At 38.8% G+C, this 13,533-nt stretch overlaps 1 protein-coding gene across 1 annotated transcript in view; it reads right to left on the bottom strand.

The window, feature by feature from the left end:
* Window positions 1-983: 983 nt before the first annotated feature.
* The window catches only part of BRWD3 (bromodomain and WD repeat domain containing 3), a 43,932-nt gene continuing 31,382 nt past the window's right edge, over window positions 984-13,533 (bottom strand). Inside the window, exons 23-36 of the mRNA XM_010009135.1 lie at window positions 13,294-13,376; window positions 12,763-12,874; window positions 12,335-12,396; window positions 12,093-12,248; window positions 11,291-11,411; window positions 10,427-10,552; window positions 10,257-10,338; window positions 8,528-8,584; window positions 7,811-8,008; window positions 7,453-7,605; window positions 5,127-5,290; window positions 4,512-4,609; window positions 3,855-4,013; window positions 984-2,664 (exon numbers count right to left, since the gene is read on the bottom strand). Coding sequence (XP_010007437.1) covers window positions 1,877-2,664; window positions 3,855-4,013; window positions 4,512-4,609; window positions 5,127-5,290; window positions 7,453-7,605; window positions 7,811-8,008; window positions 8,528-8,584; window positions 10,257-10,338; window positions 10,427-10,552; window positions 11,291-11,411; window positions 12,093-12,248; window positions 12,335-12,396; window positions 12,763-12,874; window positions 13,294-13,376 — 2,359 coding nt within the window. The 3' untranslated portion in view covers window positions 984-1,876. The remainder of the gene's footprint in view (window positions 2,665-3,854; window positions 4,014-4,511; window positions 4,610-5,126; window positions 5,291-7,452; window positions 7,606-7,810; window positions 8,009-8,527; window positions 8,585-10,256; window positions 10,339-10,426; window positions 10,553-11,290; window positions 11,412-12,092; window positions 12,249-12,334; window positions 12,397-12,762; window positions 12,875-13,293; window positions 13,377-13,533) is intronic.

Genomic DNA, 13,533 nt, shown 5'->3' on the forward strand with positions numbered 1-13,533 from the left:
GTACTGTACCATAAACTCATATTAATGCTCTCAGCAATTTAGGATATACTCTCCTCCTTCACAAAACTAAACCTCTGCATTTTTTCAAGTCATTTTGCATCTAACTAGAATTTTTGGAAAGCGAGATAAAATAGCTAGTGCTTAATATAGAAAGTCAAAAATTAAACATCTGCATCTGAGAATATACATGGGTCATTTTTTGCTGCCTGAGGTTTTCCAGAATTATTGACCAAGCTGTGCACGGAAGAACTTAAGGATACTGGATGAAAGTTTAAAAAAAAAAAAAAAAACCAAAACCAAAAACCTTGAAAAACTCCACCAAAACTTTCTAGTCTCTTTTTGGGTTTGTTCTCTGTGTAATCCAACTCACTCTCTTAGCCAAGTGAGAACTGTCGGACTCATTTAGACAACGGGAGAAAACTGAAGTCCCACATATATTCCAGCCTACGAAGCAAGAGTCCACTCATCCCCAGCTCAGACCACGCCAAGCACCTCTTTCTGTTCACTGAAGAGCAAGACTACAAACATCGTCACATACTGTACTGTTATTACCAAAACAATTTCTATTTTCGAGTTAGCATTTTAACAAGAGTACAGTGCAACATGAATTCTCTTCTGGAAGCTCAAGACAAAAGAGTCCATCTGGAGGAGGTGACCAGGAGCTTCTCCATACTGCCACCAGAGCACACCAGCTCCGTTCAACTCCCTCATGACCTTTGAGGGGCAAGTTAAACCACACACGGATTTGCACCAAGCAAGTGGCAGCAGAAACGTGTGGGAGGCAGTTGGCCTACCTACACAAACAAATCACCATCCGCTGGTAACATCATGCTTCTGAAACCTCGGGTAACAACTTAGATCTGTTTTGTTTGTGTCAATATAAGGAAGATATAGTTACTCTACAACTTCGCAAGCCATTCTAGCCCTCTACGCTCCTTCTCACCTCTTCAACATGTACTGAATAACAGCATCTATTTTCTTTTAAGTTTCCAGTAGTTGTAAATAGAGGTAGCTGAGCTACTATTAAAAATCACGTTACGCTTTGAAGAGGAGGAACCTTTCAAATGTTGAAGTTACCCCTTAGCTGCACAATCTCTATTAATACTATAAAAATATGAGAGGACAAAAAGAAAATAGATGCAAGTAACTTTTGCATTTGGCACCTTTTGTCTAGATATTCATACTTCTCAAGTATTCTCTTTTTAATAAAGTTAATGCACACATAGGACACACCACATCAAAGGTTTGCTACATATTTACAAGGCACCAACCCTTTATCACTTTTTACATGAATAAAGAACCGATAGAAAGCACATCAGGACCCCCATAACTGTAGTATAGACATACTTCAGTTCAGCACAATTCATGAACGTTTGGCCTGGGAAGATTAAAATAATCCAGATCCTTCTTACAATATAGAAACTGTAAACATTTTATAGCTGCCTTTAGGATTGGTGTATTGTGCAAAAGTTATAATTATTACTGTGTATAAGGATTTATGGCAGAAACCACATAAAAACTCTGTAAGAAGGTGCTATTTCTATAATACAAAAACAAAACGAGGGAGAGAAGTCATAATTGTGACTCAAAATGTCATGTTCTTATTGAGAAGCTGGAAGCCTCTTTAATGTGATGAACTTGTAGTGTGTGGGGAAGAATTTCTGTAATTTAAGGCCTAATGAATAAGGCTTGTTTGACCAATGAAGTGTGGCGATCTGAAGTTTTAAAACAAACACAAACTGACATAATGGAAAAGCACCACTGTGAAAGGTGAGTGGAGTCCCCGCACAACTTGCTTGGTAGATTTTCTGGTAAAATCCCTGCAGTAGAAGGCCATTGAAGTTCTTTTTAAAATTGTTCCAAAGTTTTTCATCTGTCAATAGTTCCATCCCATGAGATGGCTGACCCTGGCTTTTTCTGTCATTTTCCGCACCCTGCCTGACCTGGAAGTACCAAGGTTCAACGGATCCTCGGTGTGCACAAAATTGTCATTATCAGAATCATCGTTGTACAAGACAGTTCTCCTGCCCTCATTCCTTGTTTTGATTCGAGGCGGTCTACTGAACCGCCCTCCAAACATGTTTTCACCAAACTGTCCTCCAAACAGGTTTTCAAACTCATCATCTGTAATTCGGGCACGTTTTGCTCTGGTGGCTCCTCGCGAGGCTCCTCTGCCTCCTCGGCCTCTTCTTCCTCCCCTGCCACCACCTCTTCCTCTGCCACAGCCTCTTCCACCTCTACCACCTCTTCCCCCTCTGCTCCATCTCCCCCATCTCCCCCATCTACCTCTCCTCCCTGTCCCTCTGCCCTGCCAATTCCGTTTCCCACCAGTGATTTTTCTTTTGATTTTTCTTTTGGGTTTTTTGGATTGCACAACTTTGCTGTAGTCATGGTCTCCATCAATGTAATCCTGATCTGTTCTAGATGTTGATTCAGAGTCTGAATCAGAGCCACTTCTGCTTTCAGAACTTGAACTGGATCCCGACTCCCCGCTTTCTGATGAAGATAAACCAGGTTTTTCCTTTAATTCTCTCTTTTTCTTTTCCTCTTCCTCCACCTCCTCCAGGTGCTCATCTTCTTCTGATGCACTTACTAACTTCCTCTTGACTCCTGTCCGAGGTTCTCTGCCATCACCATTTGTAAGTGGTCCATCAGGAGAGTGATCTAAGCAAACACAAAATAACCCTATTGGTTATTATCATCACACCTGAGCCAAAGAAGATATAAAAAGTGGGATTTGCCTCATTTGCCTTCAAGGTGTGCTCTGGGGATGATCCAGCTCTGACCTACTCACCACAGATGATCTTTATACACTGTGGAGACAACGAGGTGCTCTAAGGTGAAAATATATCATACAAAGCAAACACAGTTCATCTCATCTGGAAGCAAGGACTAAAAACTCTCTTGACTAGGAGTTCAGAGAAGATCCAATCAAAAAAAGCAGCCCAGTGACTAGGTTAGACATAAATATCTAACATTTAGCCACATGAATCCTTCCTAGGGTGCCAAGGCAGAAAATCTCTAAAATCCATTTCAAACATTAAAATAACACTCTGCAAGCAGTATTTATTCCCCATCAAATGCACATTCTCAAAAGGCTTAGTCCACAGAACACTTTTGGGTAAGCAAAATTTCAAGACAATGAACAACGCCAGAAAGCTCACTTAAAAGATACAAAATACCTTGCTGGCTTGGGATCCAAAATACTACATGTTTTCAGAGTTACGAATCTGACACTGAAAATTAAATCTCATCTTAGATACAGGATACTAAAAGCTCACCTGCAACACACAGCACTGCTACAGCACAGTAGTATGGACTTGACAAAGGCTTCAGGGTTTTAGCCAATGCTCATTCAATGCTACCTCAGTGGAAAGTCTGATTAACACATCCCAGAGACAAAATACCACAGTTTACAAATAGTGTTCCCCTTCTAATCACAACCACTTAGTCTTGATTATGATAAAAATATTGAAATTTTTAAAAACTTTTTTCATCTTTGGTTTCAATTTGATTAATAAAAGGCCAAGGTTTTAGGGTGGGGATTCCTGCAGATTGCTTTGCTTTTTGTAATTCCTGAAGGACTAATTCTCCAGAAGTTTAAGAGCAATCCAGCTTTTCTATCTGGAGAAATTTTAAAGACCCTCACTGAAAGGCATGTGGCATCATGTGCATGTCACTCTTCAAACAAGAGTTCTGTAAGAAATAATGTAAATTGAATTCTTTGGTATGGTTTGGGAATATAGTATAATGCTAAACTCAGGTGAGAATATCATAAGCATCAGACAGAAGCAACAGCTTTTATTTCTAGTGAAATCAGTCATTCAAATAATAGAATACTTCTTATTTCTCACCTTGTTTCACTGGTGTAGATTTACTCCTGATTGGTCTACTTTTCCCTGGATCAATGGTATTTCCACTTCGGTTCTGTGCATTTGAGCCTGAGGATGATGGCTGACCTTCCATATCCTCACCAGTGGCTGATCCCAGAGGTTCTTCTGCTGTATCTGAAACTTTAGACAGAACACCACTAATGTGACCAAGTGATTTTTAATGCCTCTTTACAGAGTTGTAATGCAAGGCGTCCTGGGGAGGCTCTGTATCACCTGAGTTGACAGCCCAAGTCAGGAGGTTAATTTTGCCAAGCTGCCTCTGCAGTCATGAAGAGACAGATTCCTCTGGGGTGTAATCTAAAGTAAACTTAATGTATTTATAATTGCTGTATGAGAGAAGCCTGCATACAGGCTCTTTGTCACTAGATTAATTCTTACCAAGGACAGACCCAGGTTTCTTATTCTCTGACCCTCTTATTCTCTGATCCTTACCAATAACTTATCAACAGTTGGAGGGCCAAATTCAGCTAACACAATCTACAGACAACATATTTCCATGACCTTGCTACTTGCTCTTTCCATAGGTGGGTCTTGAATGTGTTTCATGAATATAAGCTTTGATCTGCACACACTACTTGCTGCAAGAGAAAAGAAGCATTTGAGAAAATTTCTGCTCACCATGAGATGAAACTGAAGAGCTAGTCCTAGTCAAAGGCAGTGAGGTATTCTGGTTGGGTTTAGGTTGAATCTTCATTTGTTTCTGTTTCCCTTTTGGGCTGAAGATCCCAAACAGATAAAACTGTTAGTATCAAAAGACTCAAACAGAAAACCAGTTTTCCCTGCAAAGTTCCTTGTTTTCTGAAGCAAATGCATAAGTGATCTCTTTTTCCCAGTAGTTGCACAGGTGTAGTAACACTAAAGATAGTTACAGTATCATTCTGTTTGCTAAAGGCATATGAGTTTGCAAGAACAAGATTTTATCTCACCTTTTAAAACAAATACTCTGTTTACTTAAATAAGGCATTGCACACAAGTCAGCACAGTGTTATACAACACTTTTTTTTCAAGAGTTACTAAACAAAGGCAAAAAGAAACTTGGTCTTCCATTTCCTCCAGAGAGAACACTTCTGATCATGAAGTCTTCCACTTACTAGAATTATGTACAAACTACAGATTGAGCATGGAATTTGAGCTCATGATTTTATTATCTAAAAGAGTAACTGCATCAGGAAAGGAGGCCTACTGTTACTGACTGCTTATGTGCAAAGGCAAGTCCCACTAGCATTATGTTACCTAGATGCTCTGCTAGTTGAGGGAGAACTGCTACTGCTTCTTAGTCGTTTCCGGTACCGTGGCCTTTTCCTCTTCTGACATTGCATTGCTGACTTGTACTCAGAGATGATATTTTTCATATGATTTTCAAATAAGGCAGATAGTCGAAGTGTCATGCTGTAAATCTGGAGTGAGAAAGCATCGTCATACTTATTAGAAGTTGAATAACTAGAACATCAAGGGGGAAAAAAGAAAATCACAAAGACCTCGTAGCACAGAAGAAAAATTCATGGTGACATTCAGCTACAAAGTTCTTTAAAGATAATTTTCTTCCATGGTACATGCATATTCTCACAACAGAAAGTGTTTTCATAAATGGATGTAATTACTTACAGTACAAAATACTTACAGGGTTTAAGGAAAATGGGTATCTAGATGACTGAAACATTAAGCTCCATAACACATGGAAGAGTGCCATAAGGTAACTTAAAGTACCAAGAGATAAACAATTAAACTTCACTGCCCCCTTTGTTTTTTGCTAGTGATGCATCATTACATTAACCCTTAAGAGCTGCACACAGAAACCAACTAAAATGTCCTCATTCCTAATTTCTGTAAGACAGATGTCAGAATCCTTTAACTGTTTTCCTTTCCTCTTTCTGGGCCTTCCCTCTGTGTAGCCTCACCCACAAATTTACTCTTGGCTATTTTTCCACGTTTCAGACTGTATTTACTTCTGTTCGAGATTTTACCTTGGGTGCCTTTGAGTTTTGACAAACTAATAGTTCAAAGTCAGCATAAACCAAACAAAGTTCTTGATTCCTTCCTCACACTCATACCCTTCTGCTGCATCCAGTCTTCTAAAAATTGTGTAAACACCATCAAGGACATGCTATCATCTTATACTCAGACATCCTCCCATTTCCTGCAGTCTGAACATAAAATTTCTTTGTCATAGAGTTTTCTTTACCTTCATATAACTTAATTTTTGACCAGACCCTTGTATGTAAGGAATGTCTGTTTCTTCAGTTCTGGTATGTCGTACCCTATCCTTCCTGCCTCCATTCAGGATGCTGTTGCAAAGATGGTAAAATCAGTTACAAAACCTCAGGATGCTGGCACACATTTGGCAGCAGCAGAACCTGCAGTGGCAGAAGGCCCAGCTGTGTGCCCTGGCCCTTGAGCAAGAATCACCTCACTGAGGCACTTCACAGTATTCAAACAAATGGATATTGATGGGCCACTCTATTAAAGTAATTTGGGAGTTGACTCACAAGCTGTTCAGTTATTAATACACAGGGAAGTTCCCAGGGAGCAAGCAGCAGTAACTAACTCGCCAAGATTACTCTGATGTCAAGCACACATAAAACACCCTCAAATCACTTTTCTTCTTCCAATCCTCTACTTATTTGCCTTCTATTAAAGAGAGCAAAAGTTACTGGTCTTTACCTGCAGAGCTTACCAACAGCACACCTTTCAGCCCTTATTCAACAACAGGAGTTCAATTTACCTTCAGCAGTTGGCAACTTTGTGCTTTCTCTCACACTTGCTAACACTTGGCTGGAGTTCCCCTCTCATACACCACCAGCCTACTTCAGGCTTACTCTCATTGTCCTGCTCACACAAAACACAGTAGTAGTCATTCCATTGATGATCTAAGACTATTACTCCTCAAGTGATGAGTAAGGTCACACAACCTCCTGCTTCCTCCCATCCAGCACCCTTTACACGCGCGCTGAAAGCTCTTTGCAGCACACTCTGTTCCTTCTCCTGCATGACAGCACCTTGTGTCATACCATGATAGGTGCCACATGAAAATTCTACAATAATATTAAATTCTATGTACTATTGTGCTTTAAGTAACAGTTCCTCAGTCTCATCCCACATTTCTTAGTAGTTTATAAGTGCTCCTGTTTCCACACAAGAAATTTTAGACAACTTTGTGACCAGCCACCTTATATATACTAAATAATGTGTTTCAGAGAAGTGATTTTGTCACAACTTAAGCATCTTACTGAATATGCAGCTTTTTCCTTACAATAATAAGGTCATTACAATTTAATGTCTGGAAACACCCTCAAAATTCTGTCTACTTTTATATTTTGAAGACATCAACTGCTCAAATTCTGTTTTGCATCAACAGTTTCTAAGAACCTTTAAGTTCAGATGAAAATAAAATTCCAAAGTGATCTGCATAAGCAGAACAAAGCAAATTTATAACCATAGCTCCCAGAATTGACATAAACTACTTATTTTTATTTCACAATGCAGTGCTTCGCTCTTCAGACACAGACCTTATTCTACACACTGTATCCATGTGGGGCCAGAGTTAAAATTCATTACTTACTCGAGACTTTTTATTAGGAGTGTAAGCTTTAGAGTTGCAGAATATTAAACGAATATCTTTGTAGAATTCCAAGGGACTAATGTAGTTTCCTGCTTCCAAGGTTTCTTTCACAGTGCTGAAGTCCATAGGAGTGTCTACAATATCTCGATAATCCTGTAAGAATACACAAGTATATACTAAAGGCTGTCAAGTCCTACAGCAATAAAACCACCTAAGTGTTCATCCACAACAGTGGCTCTCAAGTAATTATTTCTACTTGAGAGTTACTGCAGATAATTCTCTGAAAACATCAATAATCAAAACATGGTGCATTCTAGATCATAAAGAGTGATATTAGAAACATGCCCAACATGGATGCTCTGCCAAAGGATGAGCAATAGGCTTTTTTAATTTTGCATATGGAAGCTGTACTTACAGGATAGGAGAAGAGATCAACTGGCTGTCTAAAAGGCTCAGAGTCCTCTCTTTCATAAATCAGGTTTAACAACTGCTTGCATTGTTCCTTCCAAGCATTGGGACTTGCTTTCATGGGCTGTCTTTTTACTCGTCGTCTTACCTGCAGGGAACCAGAGGTATTTCATAATTTTTCAGAATATTTTTCACTTTCAGTTTCCATTAATTTACCAGCTTTCTGACTCAAAGCATATTTCCATAATTAAAACCAGAACTGCAGTAAGATGAAAGCATAGCTGATGGCACAACAATATGCAGTATGCAAACTGCAGAAATATGCCTTTTCTGGTAACACAGAAACACTCAAACCCATGAGAGGTACGCAGTACTTCAGATCCAGGCTTGCTATTTTTATCAGATTTCATTCAAATTTGACTGAAAATTGAATCTGTTCTAGTGTCTTTCAAATCAAATTAAGAAAAGATTCTTCAGCAGTGAAGTAAATTTTCCTGCACAATAACTTCCTCAGTCTACCAACACTTACATACACATGCGACTGAATTCACACAGGCCTACAGACTGTCAGCTATGCCAAATTTAGACCATTCCAGACCTAAATGAGTGTTTCAGTACCTGGTCTATCTCCCTTCACAAGCTAGACCAAGCAGAAACGTTTACTCACTCGTCTTTTTCCAGAGGAAGTTCCTGGAGCATCTGAATCTACATCTACTTCTGCCACCTAAAGGCAAAGGTAATGATTACACACACGCATCTTGTACACACACCCAGCCATGGACTAAAAGGTTAAAAACCAGATAACCAACAACAAACACAATTTTAAAGAAGTCAAATGCAACAAATGATTCAAGAAAACCAGAAACTAATTTCAAACTAGAACTTACATAACTTAAAAACTATAAAAAATTGGCTGGATAAGCTGTTTCATCTCTTTTCCAAGTTTCCTTCCATAAAAATTATATATCAACCATGTGAGAAATACAAATGGCTTGTCCTTTAGATTCATTAAAGTCCCAGTCTTGCAGAGCTGTATTTGCCTGTCTAAATGTCCCTGCTCTGAGCAGCTTTACTGAGTTTATTCAGGTTTCATGTAGTGCCTTACTTACATCAAATGCAAGTAACACTCGTTTCAGAATCTGGATTTAGAAATTACAATAAAAACTCCTTTGTACACAGATTTCTACCAGTAATCAAAAATAAGTAATTTTGAGTGGACAGGAAAGTTTCTACAAAAAAAATCTAAAAGCAGTTTGTTTTTTATTTTAAAACACTTCATAAACCCAAGCATATTATAAACCAGCTCTTCGAAAGGCTGGAGATAAAGGAATGGTATATATCAGCAATTTTGGACACTTCTGATCACTTCTTGACAAGGAACAGATGAGATTCACAACTGGCACAAGAAGGTTAAGCTGGGAAAGGAGGGTCTGCTATTTAAGTCACGGAAATCCCTCATTTTCTTCAAAATACTCTTTCAGTAATCTGTGAAAATAGATGCCGTTATATATCTTCAGTTTTATAAAGTAATTAAATTATTACACTGTAGTATAAATTGCGCCACCTGGTCTAGTGGGAGGTGTCCCTGTCCATGGCAGGGGGCTTGGAGCTAGATGATCTTAAGGTCTTTTCCAACCCAAACCATTCTACGATTCTATAATATAAATCCAAGACAATAGCATCAGCCATAAGCATATTGGTCTTCAAGCAGCATCAGGTTTAACTGAAGTATTTCAAAACTGCAACAATGAAGTATGTCTTGGGGAAGGGAGGAGACAAGAAACCCCCTAACTAAATCTTATGCTGGCTCATATATTAGAAAGCAACACTGAAAAAGTAAAACAAACCCAAGTGACTGAGGTTATAACAGGTCACTTCTTTGCAACAGGAACTACAGCACATTTCATACTGTTTACAAACTGCATTTAAGGAGAGAAGGTGTAAGGAGAGAGAAAAAGTTAAAGGGAGTGGTATCTAAGCCAGTTTCAACCTGTTATTTCACTCCATGGCACAACTGATGGGAAATGGCAGAGAATTACGTAAGAAAACCAGCTACGCTGCCTCGCTGACATTAGGAGAGCTGTTGTTCTTCTGGTTTGGTAGACTGAGTAACACCTCCAGGTTATATTTCCCCTACTTACTAAAACTTCCTCACAAACCAAAACATCATGTGGTGAGAGAAGATTAAAGATAGGCAGTTCCAGGAATCAGTTTTACTTACATAAGGAGCCTATTGCCCCAGGTGAGCAACACGAACGGCTTAAATAGACTCATCTCAAAAATTCAGCGCAACTACCCATAAAGTAAACTCTCAACAACAATCTTTGCTCAACTTTCTTGCAAGTGCTGAATTTAAAAAGGCAAGAAGTTCTGATGATCAGACTTAATGGTCTTACCTCTTCTTCTTCATCAGTACTGCTTAGATCTTCTGCTTTCACCTTGTTATATATTTCTAATATATCAGTACAACTCTGATCCCTGCAGGACAATAACAAAAGCCAAAATGCATAATCAAATATCTCGGAAACTCAAGACATCAGGTCTATAAAGCAAAAACCAGACCTACCCGATGAAGCGAAGTAAGACATCTGTTACAATTTTGGCTGCTTTGACTATAGGACTGTCTGGCTCATTGAAGGTCCTAGCATTATGTTCAATGTATCGTACCTCCCACATTAGGGCAGAGATTCTCCTTAAAGAAAAAACAAAAGGGATGGAAAGGTGTGCAATGTTTTCATTCTGAATTCAGTAGGATTCCTCATTAAAAAAAGGAATCAGGTAATTAAGGTTCAGGAGAAACAGGTTGCTAGACACCAAGGTAAGTGGTTTTTGTTCACATACTGCTGGCTGTCTCAATGTGCCAGGCTGCAACAGCTTTGTGGGAAAAAATGTCCCTCTTCAAATCAGCAATGAATGAAATGAGAAGAGGAAACAAACCTTCTGAACACTGCTGACTGCTCCCACTTCGAGGAAGCCTTAGAGGTAAAGTGGTCCTCAGAGGGGGGAAAAAAAGAGCAGGACATTATTTATCTCCAACTTTACTGGAAAAACTGCGATTTCCAGTTTACAGCATTATTTAGCCCACTTCTGGCAAGTGAAATACAAGGCAAAGCATCTGGTTCAAAGGCAGTAGAGATACAGATGTAGTAAATACACTCTGCCTGCAAGGCATCCAGGGAGTAAGGCTTAGTGTGTTACACAAAAAAGACACTCCAGAGTCAGATAAACCAGCTTTTGCCTTAGCAATGTGGCCAAAAGAAACTATTATTAAGGAAGATTCTATGTGCCCAAGGCCAAATAGAATCTGATGCTGTTGGCTTATCTAAGAAATATATTGCAGAAATGGCATTACATGGTATTCAGCTAAACATAGTGTCCTCAATGGGGCTGTAGTAAATGTAGATTACAAACAAATAAAAATCCAGCTGACCTATAAAACCTGTTTTCAAGTCTCCTCCTGATCGTGGTGAGGTCAGTTGGATAAGCAACAACAGTGCAATACATGGGATAGGCACTAAGGTCCACTGGAACAGCAAAGGGATTAGAAATGTCTGAAAGACAAAAGATCAAAATAATTGAGATGCCTCAGAAGAAACCAGAAGGGAAGTTTTAAGATAATTAGATTCCTTATAATGGTTTCTGGGTTTTCTTTCAGCAAAAGCAATACAGATCTACAGCAGGCTACGTCATTACACAAAGGGTAGGATTCTTCCTCTTGTACCATCTGTTAACTACTCTTGAAAAAGCATTTTTTGTTTAAGTATCACATCTGAGATTTGTATCCGTATTGCTAAAAAGCAACCTGGCATATGCTTTTGCTATAGGAATATTACAAGCATCATAAACTAAGAATACAGACGTGTACAAATATAAGATAGAATTTAAATCATAGTGTGCTATTAAACAGCTACAAACTAGTTACAAGGTATTTGTGAGGATGTTTGGTGAGGGTTTGTTGGTTGTTTTTCGAGGGGTTTAATTCAATGTTTTGCTCCTTTATATTTAGATAGGATCCACTAAGAACCCCCATGAACCTGAAAGGAAGCAGGTCAACCCCCAGAAAAAAGGGAGTATAACTGAAAAAGACACCATAGGAAATTTTTTCAAATGATTTAGTTGAACACATTTCAAATATTCCATACCAACTCCCAACACTCCATCCTATCTACTCCTCAGTCATGTGCCACTGCAATGATATTCTTAATCCTTCCCCTTTTTCTCTCCAAACATACCAAGGGAAAGAAGTTGCTCAATCCCCTGGATTACTCGTTCACATTCTTCATCTCTGGAATGGGCCCCCCATTCTCCTTCCTGGGGTTTGTAGAGAAGAGCTGTCAGCTCATCTGGAGTCACAGGAACTCCAGCACCGACCTCCTCTGGATACGCAGCTAAATAGGAATTCAACAACAGTAAGTACTAGCAGTGGCAAAAATTATTTACTTTGCATAAGGACATGAATTCAAAACACACTTACTTCCTTCTGGAATTGGTTCCATGTCCCATGGACTCATCCTCTCTCTTTCATTATTGTCCCAGCTATTAAAAAAAAATACATTTGAAATGCCTAAATTAGAGCTGAATATAACGATACACCTTGTCTCCACCAGACTTAAAACAAAAAGGTCATGCCTATTAGAAATGAGACATGTCACTAGCTACGTTCCAACTCCTTACTTTTCTCTTGTATCTCCTATATATTCACTGCACAGCTGCTCACATGAAAAGCTTTGTTTTATGAACAAGTTCATATTCTATAAATACAAATAAAGTGGCTGATCATGTATTTAAATGGAAAAAAAAAGATCCCAGTTCTAGAGGTACACATTAAAGTTGCATGCAAATGCCTAGGAGGCCCAGAGCATGTAAACATGTGTGATATGTTACAGCTCTGCAAGTACTTACTGAACGCAGTAGCACTGGAAGGAACTATCTGGATATTCTGCCTGGAAAGGCTGCTGACTCTCCACAGTTCCAAACCACCAAGCATCATCTATTATACTGCGAAATCTATCTCCTATGAGGAAAAAGATTGCATGCAGCAAAAGAACAACATAAATAACTGTTAAATACTTCTTTTTAGAGAATCAACTTCGTCTTTTATAAATGCCTTCACAGTTCTTACGTTTTACACTAGAGAAATGAAGCCCTTCCCCAAAAAAGAGGACTTTAACATCTCCAGTAATTAGTCACAGCTGCCCCCATGCCTCAAATCACAATATAACAGCAGATTGTTCTGCTTGCAACAGTTTCCCTCATTTGTCTTCTTTTTTTTTTCCTGCTACAGGAACTGCAGCAAACATCAAATAAAGTTTCCAATGACTGCTATAATAGCATGTGCAGTATAGCCCTTTACACCATATAATAGAGATGCTGTTTCCTACCAAACAGCTACAGAAATGTTGCAAAACATATGAAGTGTTAAAAAATAGTCACCTATTTGCCAGTTCCTTTCTTTGGCTTCATTATAAAACTGATGCAGCACAAGGAAGTCAATAACATCTGGCATATCATGGTACCTTCATGAAATAGACAAAAACAATTGCTTCTACTACCCATAAACACAGTTCCACATGTACAATACAGTCTCCAACACAAAATTTCATGCATTCTGTTTTCAGGTTTGGCATAATAACTAATTAAACCATCATCATGCTTTGCAAGAGTAAAAAGAAA

This window comes from Nestor notabilis, unplaced genomic scaffold (genome assembly GCF_000696875.1).
Source record: "Nestor notabilis isolate BGI_N333 unplaced genomic scaffold, ASM69687v1 scaffold31550, whole genome shotgun sequence".
Taxonomy (NCBI): Eukaryota; Metazoa; Chordata; class Aves; order Psittaciformes; family Psittacidae; genus Nestor; species Nestor notabilis.